The 25,013-nt window shown below is 46.1% G+C and overlaps 1 protein-coding gene across 1 annotated transcript in view; it reads left to right on the plus strand.

Moving 5' to 3' along the window:
* LOC135912611 (uncharacterized) overlaps positions 1 to 25,013 on the plus strand; it is a 43,820-nt gene that overhangs the window by 18,418 nt on the left and 389 nt on the right. Inside the window, exons 2-5 of the mRNA XM_065445106.2 lie at positions 11,458 to 11,596; positions 17,444 to 17,589; positions 22,067 to 22,199; positions 24,706 to 25,013. The exon at positions 24,706 to 25,013 is cut by the window's right edge and continues 389 nt beyond it. Coding sequence (XP_065301178.2) covers positions 11,458 to 11,596; positions 17,444 to 17,589; positions 22,067 to 22,199; positions 24,706 to 24,982 — 695 coding nt within the window. The 3' untranslated portion in view covers positions 24,983 to 25,013. The remainder of the gene's footprint in view (positions 1 to 11,457; positions 11,597 to 17,443; positions 17,590 to 22,066; positions 22,200 to 24,705) is intronic.

The raw sequence follows: 25,013 nt of genomic DNA on the forward strand, positions 1-25,013 counted from the left end.
TAAGCTCGCGCAAAGGCTCAGAGGTGGGCGCTGGTGCTATTATGTTTATCGCGCCTCAAAGTCGACAGAAATACTCGCGGCCGATCATCGAGTCGGGATTCCGCGTACATAGAAAATGGAATAAGTTTTTTAGTATTCGTTTGCGAAGTGGAATTTGGTAACAGAGCTTAATTTGGGCTCAAACAAGTCAATTATTTTTTAAGGTTAGTGACTCATCACGAATAGCATTTCATCGTGCGTTAGCTCCTCCGTTCACGAGCTGATGTACTTGTCGCGGTCCGAGTTGCACTAATGTGTATGCATTGAGGATGGTCGCGCTCGCTCTGAAATAACATTTGCGATATATGACTTTAGTGGAATGATGACCGCGCAAGGAGTTGCCGCGCTATGACGCGGCCGAAATCGCGGTAAGTGAAACGATGCAGTCGTTCACATTCAGGCGCCATTTGTGGCCTCATTACGTGTGTCTCAGAGACATAGTGAGTAGAACGAGCTATTAGTTGAACAAACGAGTAAGCGAACGACGACTAAACCAGCCAGTGAACGGGCGGGCGGACATGACATGACAAGAACTTTATTTGAGTCCTGAGGGACTGAAATCTTGGGGAGCCAAAACCGAAGGCTCCCGAAGATCAAGTCGGTGGCTCCGCCCACGATGGGGCCGGGAGATCAAGTCCCACCGCAATGCCGTGGGCCCTCTGGACAGCCTGGAGTTGAATGTGGATATTGCTGCTCTTGAGAGATCCCTGCGATTGTTCTTTCGTGATGGGTGGAGAGGCGTTAAGGGCTGGGAACAGCCAGAGCATGTGGTCAAAGGAGCATGAGTCATGACCACATTTGGGGCACGACTGTGGCTGTTCAGGATCTATCTTTTGAAGGGATCGAGGAGTGGGATACGAACGGGTTTGCAGGAGTCTGAGTGTGGTAGCCTGAGGTTTGTTCAGTTTGGGGTGAGGGGGTGGAAATGTCCTTCTGCCTAGTCGATAATGGGAAACAATTTCGTGGAGAGTACATAATGGATCTTTGTGGATGTTGACCTCGTTCCAAGCCTGGCTACCCGCGACAGCGCGGTGTGTGAAATCGCGTGCTCTCCGCGGTGGGCCTGCACGTTAGGATTACATCCAAGCGGGTTAATTGAGCTATTTAGATGGGCTGGGTACCACGAGATTTGGTACCTCCTTCGCTGCTCTCCCTGGTCCTTTGAAGTCCTTTAATCACAATACTGTTTGCCTGTACAGATTTGACGAGCGGGCGGCCGCACGTTTTCTTTGCGAGTGCTCCACCGCCGCCATCTTAACCTAGCCACACTTTAAAGCTGACGCGAATGAACTCGTATACGTCTCAAAGACTCATGATGCCGTCGTTCGGCGACGAACGCGGTTTCGGGAGAGCACGCACACTTTTCATTTGTAACGCAAATCCACTGGGCGACCGCCACTGACGAACACGAGGAAAAGAGGCAAGCAAAGCTATTCGCTCTAAACAAGGCTGGTTAGCAACCACAAAACGCAGAGAGTTTCTTTCCTAAGATGAGTTTTGACGCTCGAGCCTCAAATATCGTCAAAAGGAATGCGCTGAATCCTAATGGTTTCGTAATCACGTTTTCGCACGCAGAATTGCGTGCCGGCGAATTCAAGCCTGTTCGCGTACAGTACGATTAAGTGCCTCAGATGTGACCACGTACTATTTATATAAACAAAGTACACGTCGCGTAGCTCTATACTGTGAGAGACTCGCAACTATATACCTCGTACACTCGAGTGGAGAATGTTGGTCTGAAGTTCTCCCTCCCAATTCGATGAATCCATGTCTTTCTTAACCCGTAGCGCTTACGGGATGGTATCGAGAAGATCTTCTTGTCTATTCTGAAACTGTTCTAGCATACGAAGGCGCAGCAGGTTATGGTGATCAAAAATGCCGTGAAGCGACGTCGCACTTGCCAAAAAAACTTAGTTCAACGCGTTCGGAAACCAAACAACACAGAATAGCAACGACGCCAACATGCGCTCCTCGCACTCCGTAGACGCTTCTCAAGCGAAAATGGCGATGAAGCGGGACTGCAAGCAAACGAAGCCCGCGCGAGGGCCCACGTGGTGCCATTAGGCCAATAGCGACGCGGCGTCGGCCTCGGCCAGAGCACGTGAGGAGGAGGCGGCATTCTTCAAAGCGTGGCGCTACTTTACGAAGTTTAAGGGGTTTAAGGGGACGACGCAACGAGCTATGGAAAGAAGAATGATAGGTGTAACGTTAAGGGATAAGAAAAGAGCAGATTGGGTGAGGGAACAAACGCGAGTTAATGACATCTTAGTTGAAATCAAGAGAAAGAAATGGGCATGGGCAGGACATGTAATGAGGAGGGAAGATAACCGATGGTCATTAAGGGTCACGGACTGGATTCCAAGGGAAGGGAAGCGTAGCAGGGGGCGGCAGAAAGTTAGGTGGGCGGATAAGATTAAGGAGTTTGCAGGGACGACATGGCCACAATTAGTACATGACCGGGGTAGTTGAAGAAGTATGGGAGAGGCCTTTGCCCTGCAGTGGGCGTAACCAGGCTGATGATGATGATGATGATGATGATGATGATGATGATGATGATGATGATGATGATGATGATGATGATAGGTATAACGCCGCCGACGCACGCCTACGCTCAACGCCGGAACGGCCATTTAAGAGCTGCGCACAAGAAATGCGCACAAGGAATCCGATTGTACAAAATGTTAAAGTTTGTTTCGTTGCTGAGGGACCGCGCACCAGTTCTGTAATAAAGCCCGCAGGGAGGCGGAAATGCAAAGCTCAGCGCGTGTGAAGCGAGAACGCCGGTTGTCTCCTTGCCGTTCCCATGCGTGTCTAAGTAGTGATGCAATTACTCTGGGTGCCTAATAAGTGATCGCTCCTCTATACCCTTGGCACGGCTTGCGCATTTTAAATGACAGCCACAGATAACAGCGCATGAAGCGCCATGGCAGGACACACCCTATCACGTTTCTTGCCAAAGCGGACGAGAGAATGAAACGATGCGGCAACGACCGGTGTTATGTCCTTGCCTTTTTTCCTGTATTCTAATTTATGTACGAATACTGCGAGCCATAGCATTGGCCAGAACAGGTTGCTTCAAATATCCCTATAGTACATGAAGCAAATATTGAACGAGAAAAAAAGGGTAAACCGAAGGGCCCGATTTTTATTAGTCGTATCATAAGAAGCGAACAAATACTGACACCAAGGACAACTTAGGGGAAATTACTTGTGCTTAATAAATGAAATAAAGAAATGATAAATAAATGGAAATGAAAGTGGAGGAAGAAACAACTTGCCGCAGGTAGGGAACGATCCTGTGTGGGTAACACGCCTGTGCAACGTCATTACAGGCCCTACATGGCGTCAAAGCTTTTAAGGGTGCCAGGAATTTTGGCGCATCCGCGTTTAGTTAGAACACTGTCCGAGAAATTCGAGCGGAACCTTGCTACCACAGTGAGTGCTTCTACCAACACTCTCTAGCTTGGATTGGATGTCAGAGCACCCTTTCTGCTCCCTTACCCTCACTAAAACATGGGAGACGTGTGTTCTCGTTAGCAGAACACGCCTTGATTAATTCCACGGTGCTAAAAGCGTGTTTTGTGCGAAACACACAGCTTACAGAATTTTAGAGTGCTCAAGGAAACAAAAAGTCATGTGGGTTTATTTCCCAGTGGTTTGCGCGAAGCCACGTTTCAAGCGCGTCATATGATCACAGCAGGCTATGGAGGTCCTACTTGTACCTCGTGTATATGGCGTCCGCAGTGGTGAAGTGGAGGAACCGAGATGCTTCTTTTGTTTCACATTCTGCCCTTTCACTTTGAATGCGTAGCGTTATAGGGGGAGTGAGCCCCCAAATTATATTCAACTCACCGTGCAAGAAATGTGGGCCGATCCCGGAGGTAGTGCTTTGCAAGGCCGACCGCGGCCCAGTGCTGAACCCTTTCCCTCTACATGGAGACAATGCGCAGTTTAAGCCCATTGTGTGCGCACTTGACAGCGGCCGGCAGGTGTGGCCTGATAACGGCTCATTGTCGGCGCAAACATTGTGCGCCTCGGTGCAAGACAGCCTACGCGTCTGTCTGACACCCTCTGCGGACGACTACGTGCCTACCACAAGACAAGGAAGAGTCACTGATGGTGTATACGTACGTAGTGTCGACAACGCGAAAGCACTAAAGTACATGTCATACTTCAGCACCCATAGACGCGTGCTCAGTGTACTGTAACCAAACACGCACATGAGGAAACACGAGGAAGCAGTACAAGACGCACACAAGACGAAAGAAGACTGTACGTTTATGGAATGTAGAATGCAACACTACGTGAGTGTATATATATATATATATATATATATATATATATATATATATATATATATATATATTCTTCAGCTACATAAGCATACGCAAATATTACTCGCCCCACAGCACGTGTACAAAACAACCGTAACAGCGGCAGGAGCAGGGGGAAGCCAAACATTAAGCAACGTATATCGTTGATAATTTCAGTTCAGGGAAGTTCCACTATTTATTTACCACAAGCTTCATTTACATTGTTTAAGCTCGGTGCTGTTCTATATATCACCTGCTAATCGTCAATTAATCATTGCACCTCTGCCAATAGTAGTTAGTTCTTCAGTCGCATGTTTCTTCTGGTGAAGCATCGGCGGCGGCGAAATATTATAGGGCACAATATGACTTGCATGGTTTCGCGCAGCATAAGTCGGAAAAAAAAACATTTCGAAGTACTTGCGGAGCAATCTGTACTGCCAATACGAACACAGCCTTTATTGCGGAGATGGCGCATCCCGGTCGCCCAAGTTGTGAAGACAATTTTTATTGCAACTATATATGGACACTCCAGGCGCATTCCCGCCGCCGCCGCCGCCGCCGTGATGTCCCGTATAAAGTCCAAGTGCGATAACGTCGTGGCCGCGCACTGTATGCTGTGGGTGCGAGGGGAAATGCGGCAGGGTGATATCCGAGGATGGTGGCTCCATCTCGCGCACGCAAGGGAGGAAGGCGCGGAGGGAGCGCCGTCCTGCGGCGACTATGTATTGTTGAATTCCAATGGCGGAGCCGGAGCAGCCGATGGACTCCGCGAGCGAGCACTCGACTCTTGCGCAGAGCAATGCCTCCAGATCCGCGAATGGAACACAACCTGCGCCGCCGAAGCAAGGCGGAAGCGGAAGTTCTATCAGAGTTACCCAGGATACCTGGCGTGTTGCAATTTCCTTCCGCTCTTTGCTCCCAGCACCGCCGCACCGGTCACTTGTCTCTTCAGCGCCGTTCACCTGTTGTGTTTTTAAAAGTGCGGAATGGGTATCTCGCGAAGCGTGCAGCAGCTGTTGCTTCCTCGCGAGTCGTGACCGGTGGCGCCTCCCAGTAGACAAACGTGGTAAAGGAAATACGTCACGCAGAGTTCCGGTCCACTCCGCCGATTTTGGCGGAGCATCTTTTTCTGCTCCACGGAGTGGCTCCCGCTCGGAATCCCCTCCGACTCTCTCATTGGAACACCTTACTCCCGCTCTCACTCCCTCATTGGAACAAACTTGCTGCGAAACGAGCACAAAAACTTGCTCCGACTCCGCCATTGGAATTCAACATATGACTCTGCTCAGCGCATCAGAGCGGGCCCTATCTTGAAAGTGATATGGTATAGGTTCAGAGCCTAGGCGTGCCGAAGGCTGATAGCTTTGCGTGTGCGCTGTGTTCTTGCAGCTTATAGTTCGCGTTGAAGCGGGAGGCGGCACGACGGTCAATTCGCTTGATGCTGATGCCGCGTTTCCTCACTCCAGTGTTTTGACAGCGAGTTTCCGTGGTCATCGAGTGAGAGGTGTTCACGTTTTCTTGTGGACGCGTGACACCACGCCTATTGATTTAGTTAGTAGGCGAACATTTACAAGTTTACACGGCCGATAAACCTACTATCCTTGCTTCGTATCATCATCATCATCATCATCATCATCATCATCACCATCATCATACGCCTACCTTATGTCCGCTGCAGGACGAAGGCCTCTCCTTGCGATCTCCAATTACCCCTGTACTGCGCCAACCAATTCCAACTTGCGCCTGCGAATTTCTTAATTTCATCACCCCACTTAGTCTTCTGTCGTTCTCGACTGCGCTTCTCTTCTCTTGGCACCCATTTTGTAACCTTGATTGTCCACGGGTTATCTAACCTACGCGTTACATGGCCTGCCCAGCTTCATTTTTTGCTCTTAATGTCAATTAGAATAGGCTATCCTTGTTTTCTCTCTGATCCACACCGCTCTCTTCTTCTCTCTTAACGTTACGCCTAACACTCGTCGTTACGTCGCTCTTTGCGCAGTCCTTAACTTGTTCTCGAGCTTCTTTGTCAATCTGCAAGTTTCTACCCCATATGTTAGCACCGGTAGAATGCACTGGTTGTACACTTTTCTTTTCAATGATATTGGTAAGCTTCCAGTCAGGATCTCACAGTGTCTGCTGTATACGCTCCAACCCATCTTTATTCTGTAAATTTACTTCTCATGATCAGGGTGCCCTGTGAGTAATTGGCCTACGCAAACGTATTCCTTCACAGACTGTAGAGGCTGACTGGCGACCCTGAACTCTTGTTCCCTTGCCCGACTATTGATGATTATCTTTGTTTTCTGCATATTACTCTTCAACCCCACTCTTACACCTTCTCAGCTAAGGTCCTCAACTATTGTTGTAGCTCCTCCCCAGTGTTGCTGAACAGGACAACGTGATCTGCAAACCGAAGGTTGCTGAGATATTCGCCGTTGATCCTCACTCCTAAGCCTTCCCAGTATAATAGCTTGAATACTTCTTCCAAGCATGCTGTGAATAGCATTAGAGACATTGTGTCTCCTTGCCTAACCCCTTTCTTTATAGGTATCTTTCTACTTTTGTTGTGGAGAATCAACGTAGCTCTGGAATCTTCGTAGATATTTTCCAAGACATTTACGTAAGCCTCCCTTGCTTCTTGATTACTTAATGCCTCTATGACTGCTGGCATTTCTACTGAAAATGCCTTTTCGTAATCTATGAAAGCCATACAGAGAGGCTGATTGTGCTCTGCAGATTTCTTGATCACCTGACTGATGACATGGATGTGATCCATTGTAGAGTATCCTTTCCTGAAGCCGATCTGTTCTCTTAGTTCAATATAACTGTCTAATAATTTGCTATCGCATTCGAAGCTTCGTATTTAGGGCGAAACTGCGACTTTTTATCCTCCTCTCTCCTTCCTGCCTTCCAGATCTTACTGCTGGGGTCGCCTAAATTGTTTCAATTTGGTGCTGGTTTATAGATAAACTGAAGGGCAGGGCATACGCCAGACTGTCATAGCAGATAGAAGCGCTACCGGGCTCCCTAGTCCCCTGAATTATTATGTAAGGCTGGGTCGACGGAGTGGCCAAAACGTTACGTTGGCGTCTGGTAATATATACGACCAGATTTCGAATGCCGCGGTAGGGGTGCCTTTTCTTTTTCGCTTTATTTTTTCATATACATCTCGAAAAGCACTTTGGGTATTACTTAGGCGGACATCAGAAAGACTGATGATAGGTAGAATAGGCAGGTAGAATAATAAATATCGAAGTAAAAAAAAATCGCAGTTTCGCCCGAAAAGCGAAGCACCGATTACGATAGCAAATTAGTAGATAGCTGTACGAAGTAAGGATAGTAGTTTTAGTGGCCGCATAAACTTGTAAGCATTAGCTTACTATAGCTAAACTTGCTATCGCAAAGTTGCTATCGCAATAACAAAAAATAATTTCTACAAAACGCCCATTGGGGGAAAGGGTGCTACATAACAAACCAAGGTCCGGACTGAAGATTCGCAGCTCAAGCCAGCTGGCGTTCTTTGTCTAGAATATGTTTTGTACACAACCTCTACGACCCCTAAGTGGCTCATCTGTGCATATAGTACTGGAGAGCCATGGTGAACGAGACGGACACACGTCTTTTCAGTAACAAGGTCTAGTTTACTTCTGTTCAAAAGAAAGAGGAGAGAGCGGGCGCGCGCAGCGCGCCGGATGTGTCGGGCGTAAACTCTGTGGTGGCGTGAGCCTTATAGAGAGAGAACAAAGGAGGGAAACGGGTGCAGAGAGAAGCACGGTGCCTGAACCTAGTGCGAAAGGAAAGCAGCAAATAACGTAATAAGAAAAATTGGCAGTGGCTCAGCTCGGCTATGCCAGGATATACATAGCAAAAGTTAAGGCATAGCACGGCTAGCCTTGGTTAATCTTGATTGCAAGTCCAGGTTAGTCTGGTTGCCTAGCTATGTTGCAGCGTTTAGCTAGTCGTTCGGCGCGCTGTTCATCTGTTTCCTGGGCGATTCGTTCCCTCTTGTTGCCGTCCATAATGTCACCTCAACTGTGGTTGCGGTGCACGCGAGCTCTCCTTTTCAATCCTCCGACATGTTATCAGGCATGCGACGCAACTGGCGAAGCGAGCGGAGGCGAGTGCAACGACGAGGAACGCGGTGTGACGCCATACCAAACGGCGGTGGTGGAAAGGCGTGGCGCTGCGCAGCGGTGGAACACCTGTGGCTCGGTGCTACTAGTGGCACATGCGCAGTAGTGACTAGGGAGCGAGAGAGAAATATCCGCGGCGAGGCGCGCGTTGTGACGTCATGTGCCTCCTCGGAGCACCGCCACGGCGAAATCGCAAGTTCACGGCCAGTAAAGCTTTCGCTTTAAAACGGAGCTCGCGCACCAAACAAGGTACGGCACAGCCAGTCGGATCATGTGTCCATGTGCCTGGTGCGCAGCACTCAAGAAGGTCCACTGACGGGAGCTCCGCCCCACGGAGTTGTTTATGGCTGCGGTGGTGGTGCGAATCTCCATCGCCGCGCCGCTACAGGGCCATCTTCAGTATTTAAGCCGATCGGCTGCGGTTTCCAGCGTGTTTATAAGCTTTGTGTTCTTATACATACGCAGTGTCATACCACAGTACCTTAGTGTCTGTCGGTGAAACTTTTGTTACGTTTTCTTTTTTACTTTCCCTAGAAGAAGCGTGCACAATAAACCTTCCCTTCTATAGTCGTATGGGACGGGCCTAAGGTGTAGCGACACTAAACTGTTCCGTCAAAGCAGAGCTTTTTTTACAAGCGCCACAAAGGGAAAGAGAGAGATATATATAGAAGAGAGTAAAGGCAGGAAGGTTACTAATACGCACGTCCAGTTTGCTACCCTGTAGATGGGTATATAGGTATGAAGAGAGAAAGAGGAGACATAGATAGCACGGTTTCGCGCACATTTGAAGGTTCGCGTGGAGTCTACACGGTTGCCAAGACCTGTCGATTTGAGGTACTTCAACAATGGTTTCGTAGCTTTCTGTGCCATCGACGCGTACGACCATGGTCCAAGGATCTTCATTTCCAAAAATGGTCTCGAGTCCAGCTGGTTCAATGTCGTACTGGGGACAGAGACATAGGATGTGTTCAATTGTTTCTACAGTTCCACAATAGTCGCACATTGGCGTATCCCCCATTCCAATGCGGAAAGATTAGGCCTTCATAAATGCCACCCCGAGCCAGAGGCGGTACGATACTGTCGCCTCAGAGCGGGAAGCATTTAATTTAAGGATGGATCAAGCCTATGAAGATGACGTCATAGCTTTAGCCACGACATGACGCTTTCTTGAAGCGTCGGTTCTGGATAATGGGATCGGAACTGGTCGGGCATCCAGATGGGCAAACCGGGCGGCTTCGTCGGCGAGGTCATTACCAGCAATGGCGGTCTGCCCAGGCATCCACTGGAATACAATTTCAGGCCCTTCAGCGATAGCTGGATTGTCGTCTCCTATTAGTTCATATGTCAGCTGCTCATGAGTCCTATGACATAGGGCAATACGCAGACTCTGAAGAGCTGTCTTAAAGTCGCAAACGATGACCCATTCCTGAGGCGTCTCTTGCAGGAGGTATCCGACAGCAGCACGCAGGACAGCAAGCTCTGCCTCCGTTCATGTTGTCATGTGTGGCAGTTTGAATTTATTGTGGTTTTCGTAGCCGGAATGACAACGGCATCTGCGTAGCTGGGAGGTGAGACCGAATCATCGGTATAGATGTGTATTCGGTCCCCATATGTCTACAAGAGGGAACTGTATCCCTAGTGTCATTTTGTTTCTTTATTCTACAGGTCTCATCAATTTATGTATTTTTTTCGCCATGTGTACCATATTCATGGGCACGGTCTTACAAGCCACACTGAGTCTTAGATCGGCCTGCTTGTGTTGTTTTGCATTTTTGCGGCAATAAACAGTATTATTATTATTATTATTATTATTATTATTATTATTATTATTATTATTATTATTATTATTATTATTATTATTATTATTATTGGAGGCAAGCTGGCCTAGATAAGTGGGAACTTGAGCTCAGGTCAGCTATCGTTGTCCTTGCAGACTCTGTTATAGCAATGATCACTACAACTACAATGAACATATTGAATCAAGCATGACACGCAATTCAAGATGTCTTTGTAGCTACGTGCGCTCTTACTCTTCTAAAATGCCGAAGATGAATGCCTTGTTGATAAAAATAGCGATGTTGTGTCGAACAATACCGATGCCCTAAAGGAACATTTCTGTTCAGTATATGGAGTAAAAGACGCCTCAAGTAACGTTCCTTCTTAGACTGATATGGTGTGTACGCTATCAGTCAATGAAGACCTCGTTTTCAAGTGCATGAAGTGCCTCAAACTTTCCCTTGTGGCACTGGTGGTAACCCTCCTGCACTGTTCAATACCTATGGAAGCATAGTCGTCCCTCTTCTCACAAGCATCTTCAACAGTTCCCTCAAGTCTAGTACGTTCCATAACGCTTGGAAGGCAGCACTGATGGTGCCTGCACACAAATTGGGAGCTAGAAGTTGCAGTTACTAACTATGTGCCAGTATTTATCCTATATGCTGCGTGAAAAGTGTTTAAATCTGTATTGGATTCACTGCTTTCAGTTAGTTCTAGAAAGATTTAAAAATATAAACAGCATGGCATTGTATCAGGGCGCTCCAGAATACATTGTATCTGCTATGTGTTCTTGTATCTATGTGTGCTATGCATTGTATAATAATAATAATAATAATAATAATAATAATAATAATAATAATAATAATAATAATAATAATAATAATAATAATAAAAAGCAGGTGGCTCATACGTGTGAGAGCACCCCGTCGCTGGCTGTCTCCAAGAAGCAATAATTTTTATTGAAAAATAAACCGCGTATCGACTTATATCGATTGCCTTTTTTGTTTCTTTTAATGGCTGACGACAATGTTTCGCGCATCGCAATGTAGTAGTCGTTCTTGAGAAGATGCAAGCGTGCGGTGTGACAGCCCGTTGCCGTTGCAGCGAATGTGTTCAAAGCTGAAGGGACTCGCTGAAGTCTGCTAACTTCTTTTTTTTTTTCTTACGGGCACCTCCCTGTGTCATTCCTGCAGGCACTGCTCTCGGCGGCCCACTGAAAGAGACCGCGGAATGCGCCGTCTCCATTCTGGATGGATGCGGCAGGGCTTTCATACCGTTCGCCAACACCACGAGAATGGCCGAGACGCAGCAGGAGCTGAAGGAACAGTGCACGTGAGTATAGGCCTATTTATTACCTAAGATCATGTTTTCCTTTTATTTACAAAGTCTCTGCTGGCCTTAGAATAAGGCCGTAAGCAGGATTGGGTAGTGTGACACTGTATCTGTGATGGAACAAGATACCTTATAGCACACTGTAATATTATACAAAAAAAACAACACTCTGAACACACAAGTGGGAACTTTCTTAGCGAAATTCAATATACAAATAGAGTCGCACAATGCAGGACATATATTGAAAGACGTGCTCACGTCAGAACAACAACAAAGAAAGGATAAGAACAGATACGGCGGCAAAAATATTGTTACAAATTTTTCAGCTGCGCTAAAAATGAAGTTGCTGTTGCTGCATCCACAACATTGCTCGGGAGACCAGTCCAATCGCGTACACTTCGCGGGAAAAAAAGAAACCTTGTAGGTGTCAGCCCTACAAGAAAATTTTCTTAATTCTTTTTAATGATACGCCCGCGTGGGTCGTCGCGTAACTTTTTCTAAGTATGCACTCGAGTCAGTGCCGAACTTATCGTGTCAGAGCAAGTGCATGTATTTTAGCCTATTGTGATACCGCCGTAGTTGCAAGTACTCCGAGTACACTCTATGAAGTAGAGCACTAACTGTAGTACGACAATTGGACGAACGAAAGAGAAAACGAACGGATTTTCCCTGCACGTTCTCAAGTTTATCAACATGTTTCTTAGTGTACGGATCCCAAACTACGGAGGCGTATCCCAAAACTGGACGAATGTAGGTTTTATGAGACAATAACTTCATTTCTTGATTTGTCTGGCCTAGGAATCTTCTCAGGTATCCAAGTTTTTACACGGCTTACTTTTGAGTAAAAGTTATGTGGTCATTTCACGGGAGATCTGAAGTGATTATTACGCCTATGATTTACAGCACTAAGACAACGACAGTTGATTTATTGTGGAAAGGACAGTGGTGCCTTTCTTTATACTGTCATAGAAACTGTTTTCTCTGTATTGACGCTCATTTGCCATTTCTCCCACTAAATATGTAGTTTGTCTACAGCCCTACTTGATAATCTCTGGTCATCAGGATTAGTTACCTCCTGCTAAAGCATGCAATCATCCGCAAACAATTTGATTTGTACAAGCATTTCTTTTACGATGTGGTTGATGAATAATAAAAAGAATAATGGCCCAAGGACCGACCCTTGTGGAATGCTCGATTTCCCTGGTACCGGGCATGAACACGAGCTTGCGATCAATACACACTGGCTCCTAGATGACAAGTATGCCTCTATCCGCAACAACAGTGAATTATCTTTAATATGGGGTTTTAATTTTAACAAACGCTTTTGGTGTGAGTCACATTCAAATGCCTTTTGAAAGTCCAAAAGGGTAATGCCTATTTGACTCTGTTTATCTAAGGCTAAGGCAAATTCATCTATCGTCTCAAGAAGTTGGGTAACCGTCGACATAATGTAAAATGATAGAAAGTTGGGTGAGTTGGTACAATAAAATATTCTTGGTTTGTAGCGTGAAGTGACCCACACACATAGACTAGAAGAATAGCGCTGGTCCTGTCTTTTTCTAGTCTAGTGTTGTGTCGCTTCGCATGTACGTACCCTTACGGAGACAGCGTTGTCGCCTATCAGTCACGTTATTTTCTGCAGAAAATTTGACACATATTTAAAAATAATGTGTTCCAGCATTTCTGAACAAGCACATAGTAAATATGTTGGCTTGCGTGAAGTAATGAGGGAAGGGTTTTCAGATTTAGGAATAGGAACAACTTTCGCACGCTTCCAATCTGTAGGGAGTTCTGCAGTAGATAACGATTTTTTTTAAATATAACAGCTAGGTACCTCAAACACCACTCGGCATACCTTACTAAATATGTGTTAGGTATACAATCAATACAAGGTGTTTTTTTTCACGTCAGTTCTAAGAAGCAGTGCCAAAATGCCTTCTTCAGTTATTGTTATGTCAATCATTTGCCGGACGTTTTTACAAATTGCGAAATTTGGTTGTTTTCCATCATCGTCCATGTAGACAGAACAAAACTTGTTAAATGATTTCGCAAGGGGTAATCAATCTGCGACTAAGTCACCATCAATTAGGATTTTATACGCATGTCACTTCCTAGGTGACAAGTGTCGCCAGAACTTCACGGGAGAAGAAAGCAGAACATTTATCAAACACGTATTAAAATAGTCTATAGCCTCTTTTTTATAATTTCGTATCACTGCAGATGCATATCGGAAAGTTCGATACATAAGCCGGTGACGAGTTCTGGTGCAGTTGTGTGCGCACTTTCTGTAGCTTCCGTCACGTGCACACTACTGCTCTCGTCATCCGAGGCCCAGCAGAATGTGTTCCGATTTATTTGAGGGAACATAACTTGAAACGCGTTTAATTACAAGACTTTTGAAGAAAACCCGCAAAACGTCGACAGAGCAAGTCTGTGATTCGTACAAACTATGGAAATCAGAAAACGATATCTCTAACGAGTCAAGAATGGCGACGTCATTAGCACGTGTAAAATTTGGCACCATGTGTTATTCTTTCACTGTATTCATTATGCGCACAGGAATGCTCGAAGGTAACGTTCAGTGGCCAGATACACCATCAAAGACGTACAAAGCAGGACTTCGACAAGGATGCTACCACTCGCAAGAAAAAGATTCAGAATAGATTGTGTGTTGTTTTGAACACGGCTGGCTTTACTAACTGCGTTAGGTCATGGAAAAGGACAATGCCGACCAAAGGCTCAGCAGCACTAGAAAGAGGCCCTGGGAAGTCCTTGTCCCAATTAACGTGAGCACCCTCTAACAGTAAATTACAATAATTTGTATTGCAGGTACAAAGAAAATCATTAACTTCATCAAAAAAGGCTATATGGGCCGCCGGGTGGTACCACATTTAGTTCCTCCAGATACATTTTAATAATGACACACTGAACGCCAACTCTGTCAGGCAACCTAGTGACATTTAGGTAGCTAGATTTCAAACAGAATAGCTACGCCACCGCCACGGGAAGGTTTACTTTTCCAATAGATGCTACACCCCGTAGGTATTATTTCATTATCGTTAATATTTGAATGTAACCAGGTTTTCAGTTATTGCAATGACATGTGGTGCCTGTGCTGGTATGATTCTTTCCAAGTCATCAACTTTATTAATAATACTACGGGCATTAACAGAATACATCGAAGTGATTTGCCTGACTCTATTTCGGTTCACTGCTGCTATTTCTTAACGAGATCCCCTTGAACTGGCACTCTTCTTTACTGTCTGCATCCCAAATGAATAAGTTTGAGAATTATTGGGCGAGGCTTACTTGGTTGTTTGCGGCCAAGTCTGTGAACCCTTTCTGCAGAATGTATTTGCGTTCCTAAGACGTCAGCAATACGCATTTGAGCACACTTTGGCTGAGCTCATCGGCACTTTCGTTAATTTATTCCGGGATACCAAAAACAATCAAGTTATTTCGCCTACTTCTATATTCAGGATTTATTAGTTTGCTTTCCAAGCTTCCGACCCTTTGTTCCAGCTCGTATGTCACTGTCTTGATTTAATTTATAGCTGAAGCGACTTCTTACACTTTCTTTAACTTTAACTCAACACCATTCAGCCTTTTCCGAATGCCTTTCTGACATTCCAAGAGTTCCGCAAGCAACTCCTGAACGTCTGGGCCAGGATTAGGCTCGATGTCGCCACGCAACTTAAGCAAAGAGAGAAGCAATGCGCGTCCAGCAGAGCAGATTATGATTAGGATACGTGGGCATGTCAGCTGGCAAAAAAACGAGTAATCGCATTTTACAGATGAAACATCATCACTAACATGCGTGTCGGAAAACAAACGGAGTTGACATGATGCTGACGCGAGCCCAGTCGACATGGCCACTGAAGAAATTAGATGGATGCTGCGCAGTTATATCATCGGCTGGTGACGTCAATGTAACCGATATGCGCATATCGGTATGCGAGCCTTTGGTAAGAAATATCTTGCAAAAAATTGGCGGTATTTGTTCGAACGGCAGCGCACTGACTACGATAGTAAGGTTTAGCCTTGCTCTTGAATTTTTAGGACGGTGTTCTAAGCTAGACGCGGGCCCGACTAACGTGGACGGACGCGCCGTACGCGACTGCGCCGACATTTCTGGCACCCTTGAGAACTTTAGCACGCCGTGTAAGGCCTGCAGTGACATCGCACAGGCTACTTCAAATTTAGGTTTGAACACTGATAGTGTTTTGCACTTTTGATACTTAATAGACTGAAAAGGTTTAAGAGGCATACGCTGCGAGTGTTATGTTTCACGCCATTGGTTTGCGGGTTGACCATTCTCGACATCATGAGAAATAATTCAGTGAAGAACGCAAGAGTAAGCAACTTTTGGTGAATGAATCGTGTAGTAAATATAACCTGCATTTACGGTATGCACAACGGTGCAGAGAACCCGAGCGCCGTCTCCCTAGATCTAGGGATTCCACGCCTTGATTACTGTGGCGAATCAGGCGTGTTGGTAATATATGAAAAGCGGCAGCGCAAAAAAGACACGGACGGAGACAAGGACGACCGCTCATCTTAGTCGTGTTGTCTCCATCCGTGTCCTTTTTTTGCGCTGCCGCCATTTGATATATTACCAAGATGCCCAATTCGAAGATGTAGGGGAAACTTGTGCTATGACGCGGAGGAAAGAAAAAAACTCAGAGGCTTGAGAAACCACTGCTACTACGCCGCAATGACTAATACGTGGAAATGCTGACGTGACGGCGTGTTTTGATTGCAGTCAGTCGAAATTACTTTTGCGTGAGCATGTGAAGTATGACTTGTACATATCGTCGCGGTGAACGCCTCGCGTCAAGTAAACGACAAGGAGCAGACGTCCCCATTTATATAGAATATTTATCTGTAACCGGCAAAACAAACATATGCTGCAATACGAAACAAAGTAGCACCTGCAAATCTCAGCATAAGCGGACAGATATCTAGCGCTGAGCATGGCTAGGCGGTCGGGGCGCTGCGTAGTTGACTACGCAGTCGGATTTACTGCCCAAAGGCACAGCAACAGACTCGCATTGTAAGGTCCCAGTGGTCACGTGTTTAGGTGAACTAATTACCATAGAGGAAACAAAAATATTGGACACGTATCTGCGTGCTTGGCTGCAAATTACTTGTAAGCATGCAAACTTGGTGCTGCTACGTCGGTACACCACATCATGTGAGAAATTTTTATTGCACATGCATTATATTTGTGCGAAACACTGTTTTGACATCCCTACGTATGTAATCCGGTGTAGTCTGGCGTCAGCTTCCTTACGATTCGAATAAAGTTCCGTGTCAATCTGGGCATTTTTGCTGTTCAAATTTGATTTGCGTGTGGAGCGAGTATAAACGAGCTGACGTTCAGTGAATGTAGTCTCAAGCGGGAGGCTGCGTTCCCAGCACGGCTTGTAGCTGGAGGCTGGTTAGCATGGCTTGCATCGCAACATAATTTCAGCTTGAGCGCAGCGAGTTGATTATTTATTTAAATTTATGAAACGAGCTTGTAAGTAAATTGAAGCTATAAATTTTCTGTCTATTTGCATAACCAAAAGTATATATATTTGCAAAAACGATAATGACAAACCGAGCAAATGTGTCTTACAACAAATCTAGGGAAGATCCAGGGAATTTCTGTATCGAATTCAGGCGAAACTTTGCTTCGGAGGTTGGCAGCGCTGATGGATATGCATAAGACAGACCTAAATATATGCGGATCCCCACGGGGACGCCGATGTCGATAGCGAAAATTCACCTGGAATGTCCATATATAATTAAATTCTATCGCAATAAACAGGTTTCCTGTTCGGTTTTCTTAACTGTCCACCGCAGGTTACACTTCAAGCAGCTGCGGTGTGCCCGGAACTTCACGACAAACTGCGCCACGGGTTTGCCTCGAGTGGCCGCCGTGCTGGCGTTGGACGCTGCGGACGAAAACATCGAGGCCGTCTGCACGCCCCGCACTGAGCTGCACATGAGTGAGTGCACCAGTTACACGATGTCGTTGGCAGTTCGTGATCGCTACTACTGTAGTTAGGTAAGAGTGTTAAGAGTGAAGAAAGCAAACATTGCGTTGTCAGTCCGTTTCGGTCAGACATGTGCACCATACGGACCTGCGCACAGCCTTTGGGAGGGAACGCCAGTGCGCATGCGCGCGCTACGCTCATGCCGGAAGCGGAAGGTATAGAACGGCGCTGCCGTCGCTGCACAGCCAAAATTGCTTATTGGAACTTGGCTTGGATTTTGGCATATAGCACCCGTTGACATCACGTCACCGATTGCGTGTCTATGCTGCGATCGCTTATATATAAAAAAGTCAGGCAGAAACAGTCGATAATGATTATTCAAGGAAAACAGCGGGGATTCATTCTTTTGCTAAGGTTTCGCATAACTTGAGGAATGTGGCCCAACATTCTGACGTACGGTTGCTGCTTTCCGCACCCGACAAAATAAGGTTATGTGGAATGACAAGCGCAATGGGCAGGGGTATAATATCGTGCAGCATCAAAAAAAGACCGTGCTGTGTTTGTTAAATGTCTTTAAAACATTGTTTACCGCATACCCTTGACGTGCAGCCGGTTTTGCATAGGTCAGTCAGGGAGATGCATAAATGATAGGCTGCACGAGCCCGCCAGCAACGTTAGAAAAGTGCAGGAGGATGGCTGGCCACACATTGCAAGACGTGTCGATGCAATGCCCAATTCCAGAAGTGCACAGTAGTCACAAGAAAAACAGAAATGAATTGACAATACTGATCATAGAAGCTCACAATATTTATAACTTGGAGGACAGATCCGTCGATGTGGAATCTATCGCCATGTTATCTGAAGAATTGGCTTTCCTAGAGTCAACACCGTACTGCTGTCCATCATTAGAAATGAACAGTATTTGCCTTCTGATGTATGAGAAGGGTCACGAATTTTAGTGATCAAATGTTTTGTGCACTCAGATATAGGTGTACGAGCCACATGTCGCGTGAGCTGGAGACCATGCAAACAAAACTTTTAGTTAGCCCTAAACTGACGCGTTTCCTTCCGTGGGTATAAAGTACTTCAAGTTGCCTTTTGTTCCTTGTCCGCGTATGACAATGCAGAGTAGTTACTCGGCTTATCACTGATTTCTGACGTCACATTGACGCTCATGCCTCAGACTCCTGAAAGCGCTCTTTGTGTTGGAGCTGTAATCTTCCTGCGCAATTTTTTCTACCGTTACGGGCAATTGTGTCACAGACACTGCATGTATATAAAGAGAAACTGGCAGGACAGGACCAAGAAGATGTCTTTGTTTGCAGCTTTGTTTGGCGGCTGGCACGATTGAATATATGGCTGTGGGCCAACGTAGGAGAGGGAACTTTTAGACGAAACACGATTATTCAGAAGGCACCTCTCACCTGCTGCAAGGTCGGTCGGACATTTGTGGAACATATAACTGACACGCTGTTTTGTCTACGTGTCCCGTAAACAAGGAAAAACAATTATCCGCGCATTTGCCTAATGTGTAATTTAGATCTCACAGAAAATAACAAGAGAGTGCGGTTAAATGCTGTGCCCTAATTCCGTAGTGAACGCGTGTCTTAGAAACGCTCTTCCTTCAGCAAGAACATGAACAAAAGAAGTGTAATGATTGTGAGCGTGAATGAGTGCGATAGCAAGGATGCGAGCGTTCCTGGCGATGTCGCCGGATGGCACATGGCTGGCTCAGTTAACCTGCTGCATTTACTTGTCGCATTGTACGAATGAAACTATGCACATAGTAATTTTTCTTGCCTAATTTGAATAATCACTCACCCAATTCACCATTCCCGTAATGACCGCATTATTGTCGGACTCTGATCCTGTCGTTGGGGATTTTCGTAAGACGTTGTAGCCGTAGCAGGGCATTCTGTAAATGCTGCTCGAAAATTCATTTTATTTTGCTGAGGCCTTCCCCAAGCTTCTGCGTTCTTGTCGTTCGTCTGCCTCCTGAATTCGCTATCGATTCCAGCCCATTTTAACGGCTATGCTCTCGCGCAAGTTCAAAATGATTCAATTGTCATGGTATGGAAGCCATTTAAAGTCAACCTTACCGTGGACACGACGGGCGCTTTTTCCCACTTCGATCGAAACTATTCCATTAATGAACGCGATTCTTAAGCATATAAATTAGGAGTCTGAAAAATTGTCTTTATTTCTTGGCGAACATTTGCGTGGCGTAATGACATCATCGCATCTTTGCGGCATTTTAGCACTGCGAGACTCGACTTGCCTACTGGGCCAGTCGGTTTTGTGCCTTCAGTAGTAACCTTACCCTGTTGCCAAAACAGCAATGGTCAATCCAGCTTGTTGTTGTTGTTGTTGTCCTGAGTGGCCGTGGCACATACCCACAGTGGGCGATTGGCCAAGAATCTGGCGGTTTAATTAGGTGCCTAAAACATTAATGATAACAAGGGAGTTAACAATTTGGGCGTTTGAGTTTAAATGTAAACGTTTTGTGTTTGGAGAAAAAAGGAAATAATCAGATGAAAACCGGGTATAAGATAATAATAATAATAATAATAATAATAATAATAATAATAATAATAATAATAATAATAATAATAATAATAATTAAAAGATAAGAAATAAAAGAAAGCTATGGTTGGGAGGGAGAACGATCAATCTAACATGGAAATCGATTAGTTTCAATGAGGTAATTTTGGATCGCCAAGCAAACATTTCTGTTCCTGAACCCAACAATGGAGGCTCCAAAGGATAGGATCACAGGCACTGATAAAGTTAGAGCAATAGAGCGAAGCGGGATTTCGAGTAGTCGTTGCGCACTCCGCTACTATACTGTGAAAGATCTTCTTACTACGCTGTAGTAATAAGTGAACTTGTTTCCGGATTCTATTCATTTACTATATTATTACATTACATTATTACATTTACATTTACATTATTATTTATATAATGTTCAGCGGTGTATTCTTGTCTCATTTGTATCACCACGAGAACCACACAAGGTATCCTAAGTATTTTTGGTTTAGTCACCAGTGGCTCTGTACAGATATGGGTGTGCATGTGTAAATGCGAGTATGTGGGTTCATGAGAGTATTCACGAGTATGTGTACATATATGTATGTATACAATGTATGTGTATATATGTATGTATGATGCATACGTGCTTGCATGTATGCTGTTGCCGAATATTCTGTAGAGGGGGCTGCGGACCTCGTCAAGCTGCCTACTGGAGCAGCTTTTACTTGCAGCCTCCTCCATCAAGTAGATGGAAATAAAGCTATTCTATTCTACTAAGGTCGCATCTATGATATCACTTTCTTATGCAATGTACGCAAGTTACTCGGGAACCCTCGAGTGCGATGATTTAACTTTTTTGCTTGAGCACGCCCCCCATCGTTATGCAAATGAACATGAACACTCAGAGCTAATCGCTGAATAAAACGCTGACGTCATCCTGAACAAGATCCACAAAGGCCGTAGTACTCAATCTTCTCATACCTCCATTCGCAAGCCCTTCTTTTTCTTTAAGGTGTGATCCTGTACCGTTAAAACGTTCCCCTGGTGTCCTTGACCTGCCAGTGGTTAAGCTCAGACCACACGTACGCTTGAGGGCGCGCGCCCACGCATGCGCAGATGGTGCGGCACGACTCAAATTTTCACGAGACTCGTGAAAACCCCCATTCTTCGTGTATAGACTCGTGTAGGGCCGCACTTTCACGATTTGCCGAGGTGCGGCCCTCACACGGTACCGAACGTTTTGCTGAAAACGGTGACTTGTGCGCACGCCGTATGCCAGGGTGTATCACTGAACAAGAGGTCAACGCGCAGCTCTCACCATCTAGTAGCGACACGCGGACGTAAGCAGCGCGCGAAAATTCGCCGATGCGTGCGCGCGGCAATGGGGCACCGAACGCGATTGCTTCTCCGCTGGAAATCTTCTGTTTGCAAATATTGGGCTGCCAAGTTGGGTTGGCGGCCCTTACACGAGTCTATGTATGTATGTATGTATGTATGTATGTATGTATGTATGTATGTATGTATGTATGTATGTATGTATGTATGTATGTATGTATGTATGTATGTATGTATGTATGTATGTATGTATGTATGTATGTATGTATGTATGTATGTATGTATGTATGTATGTATGTATGTATGTATGTATGTATGTATGTATGTATGTATGTATGTATGTATGTATGTATGTATGTATGTATGTATGTATGTATGTATGTATGTATGTATGTATGTATGTATGTATGTATGTATGTATGTATGTATGTATCCCTCTCTCTCGGTCTGTATTTTCTACGGAGACATCGTTGACGAAAACTAACACGAGGCGTGAACCTTGAAAAGTTTTGCATGTTGAAAGTGCCGAGACTTCGCTGAGACGCTTGACAAGCTGTAAAAATGTTTTCATCGAGCACTAACAGTGCTCACTTATTACGTTCCCTGCTGCATATTTTATTCGCAGTGTACAACAGCGCCGTCCGGTGCCTGAACAAAGTGGGCGTCCAGATGAACGCTTGCATGCGCGATTTGGTCATCAACCTGAACACGGCCGTCGCAAGAGCACCGATTGAAAGCCAGGTGGCCTACGGCTGCTGGTAAGACCGACGCTTTCTATGCCTCTTCTCCCGACTTTTTGGGCGCTGCCCCTACTGTGGTCTGGCTCGCGCGCGCAGCTGGGTTTCTTGCCACACCACCAGACGGCGCTCGCCTCAGCGCATCTCGGCCGGCACCGCCGCACCAGCGTTTCACAGGTTGTGCGCGTAGCACTTGCTGTGCTTGCTTTCCTATGCGACAAAAATGCAGGTGCTGGGCTGTGGAGCTCGCGTGCTGGGCTGTGATAGCGTAAGCATTACAATCGTCCATAGCCTGAAAATAGCGCTTGGAGCTGGCGCCTCAACAGCGTGCTGGCCACGTATGCAGAAGGAGCACCTAAGCACGCGTCAGCGAAATGGCTCCAAAGCGTGCGCTCAGCGTCCAGGACACCCAGGCCCAAGAGAAACGTCGTGCGGAACAGGAGCGTCTTCGCCTACGGAGCGAAACGTGATGCAGACTGCTACTGCCACGATTCGATGTGCCACGTGAGGCAATGATAATGCTCAGCCGTCTCAGAGTTTATGAACAATGACTCACAACAATGCCTCAAGCAAACAGGCCTCCCTCTGTGTTCTGTGGACTACGTAGACAAACGGCAGTGGTGCACGCATGGTAACGTCTAACATCAACTCACCACTCTCGTATTGGATTTAACGGTGAAGACATTACACATTTTAGCGCCATCACTACCGCTAATTATCGTCAGTCAAGGCAAACAGCACAACAAAGCTTCGCTTACACCGATGCCCACTGTGCGCGGGATCCGTAGATTTTCCTTCTTTCACTGTTTTCATTCGAAAATATTCATACGTCTCTTACACGCGTTTACCTTCTACGATTTGCGCAAAACACTGATTTCCTTTCTAGTGACAGTTAACTAGACGCGGCCAAAACTAGTTTGCAAGATGTTGTGCTTGATTAGATGGGAAAACTGGGGCAGTTGGCTGTTAACGTTCATGACCAAACGGCAGCGCTCAGGCATGGACGCTTCGTCCGTAGAAGAAAGAAAAACTGCTCTTTGGTGGGCCTGAGCTGACATAATAAAGGGTATGCTTGTGCTCCAATTGACTAACTGATTCGTGAGATCCCACAGCAACACACGGCCTCAATGAGCGGCTCATAATCGACTTTAAAGTACAAGTGCAACTAAATTCCCCTTCGACTAACCTGCTAATAAATAAGTAGGGAGAAGTCTCGGCTAAGTTGCACAACCGGCAGCAGTGTAATTTTATTATATGATCACCGTTTAAGTTACACTTAACCAGACGAAGCGTGCATGTGGTGGTTAGAGGATTTTGATGGAAGTCCCAGCACGTCGCCTCAGAGATTTGCCAGCGCGAAGCGGGCGTCCGCGCAAGGTGCCTAATTCCGGAGGTCATGCCGAGGAGTCACGTCTTCTGCAGCCATGCGTCATTTCGAGGGAGCGGATATTGGCGGCATTTTCTTTTTTTCAGTTTCGATGTCAAAAATTTCCGCTTACCAAAAATTTCCGAAGCACGAGAACTCGTGTGCAGTTCCCCGCATCGGCGGTCGTATTCTAATGAGAGCCGAATATGAAAACTTTCCGTGTACCGCTCTGTATATAGGCACACGGTAATGAAACCGAGGTGGTCTAAGTTAATCCGGCTCTATCCATTAACAATCCCCATCCCAACCCAGCCTACAGTTTATCGGCAGGGTGTAAACCACGTATACCTTAATTTTACAACAAGCAGACAAAGAAATACAGAAACTATGCGGTGCGACCGCTCGTGCCTTCTATTTCATGTCCTTGCATGGTTTTTTTTTTTTTACTTAGGGCTAGCTGTGTAACAGCTAACTGTAGCCCGCTTTTCGGCCTTTAGATTTCAGCATTAAACTATAGGCCCATATCCGCTGAGGCGACGCAGTGGCTGTAGCGCTCCGTTGCTGATCACCAGGCCGCGGGGCCCGCATTTCGATGGACGCGAAATGCAGAAACACTCGTGCGCGTTGAAAAATTCCAAGGCACCAAACTGATCTGGAGGTCCTCTGCAACGGCGTCTCTCGCAGCCCGAGCGTTGTTTTGTGAAATCAATCAATCAATCAATCAATCAATCAATCAATCAATCAATCAATCAATCAATCAATCAATCAATCAATCCCAACCCAGCCTACAGTTTATCGGCACTGTGTAAACCGCGTATACCTTAATTTTACAACAAACAGACAAAGAAATACAGAAACTATGCGGTACGACCGCTCGTGCCGCAGTTTCAGTAATTGATTTCAGTAATTTCACCCATGCAGTTGTGTTTATACTGCGGCTTGAATATACTTCAATCTGTTCAATGCACTTCAGCATCAGCGCCGGACCTGGTGGCTAGTGATTGATTGCCAGTCAGCCAATCAATCAATCAGCCAGTCAATCAATCAATCAATCAATCAATCAATCAATCAATCAATCAATCAATCAATTAATCAATCTGTCCATAAATGAAACGATCAGTCACGCCCACCCACATTCCTTCCGCCCTTCTGCACACGCAGTTACTACTACGACCTGCTGGGGTGCTACAACGACGCGCTGACCGGGTGCAGCGGCACGGAGGCGCACCGGCTGGTCGCCACCCTGGCCGAGAACGTGTTCGGCCAGACGCTGGGCCTCGTCTGCGGCGTCTACACGAAGGGGTCACCGGCGTGTCGGGCGCTCGAGCCGCTGAAGAAGCTCGACGTGTCCGAACTGGACACGGAGAACTTCATCGTGCCGCTGGTCACCATCGCCGGCACGCTGAGGCACTCCAAGGTGGTGCGCAGGCACCTGTGACTCGGCGGAAGCGATGAAAAACTCGACGCTC

This window comes from Dermacentor albipictus, chromosome 7 (genome assembly GCF_038994185.2).
Source record: "Dermacentor albipictus isolate Rhodes 1998 colony chromosome 7, USDA_Dalb.pri_finalv2, whole genome shotgun sequence".
NCBI classification, from domain to species: Eukaryota; Metazoa; Arthropoda; class Arachnida; order Ixodida; family Ixodidae; genus Dermacentor; species Dermacentor albipictus.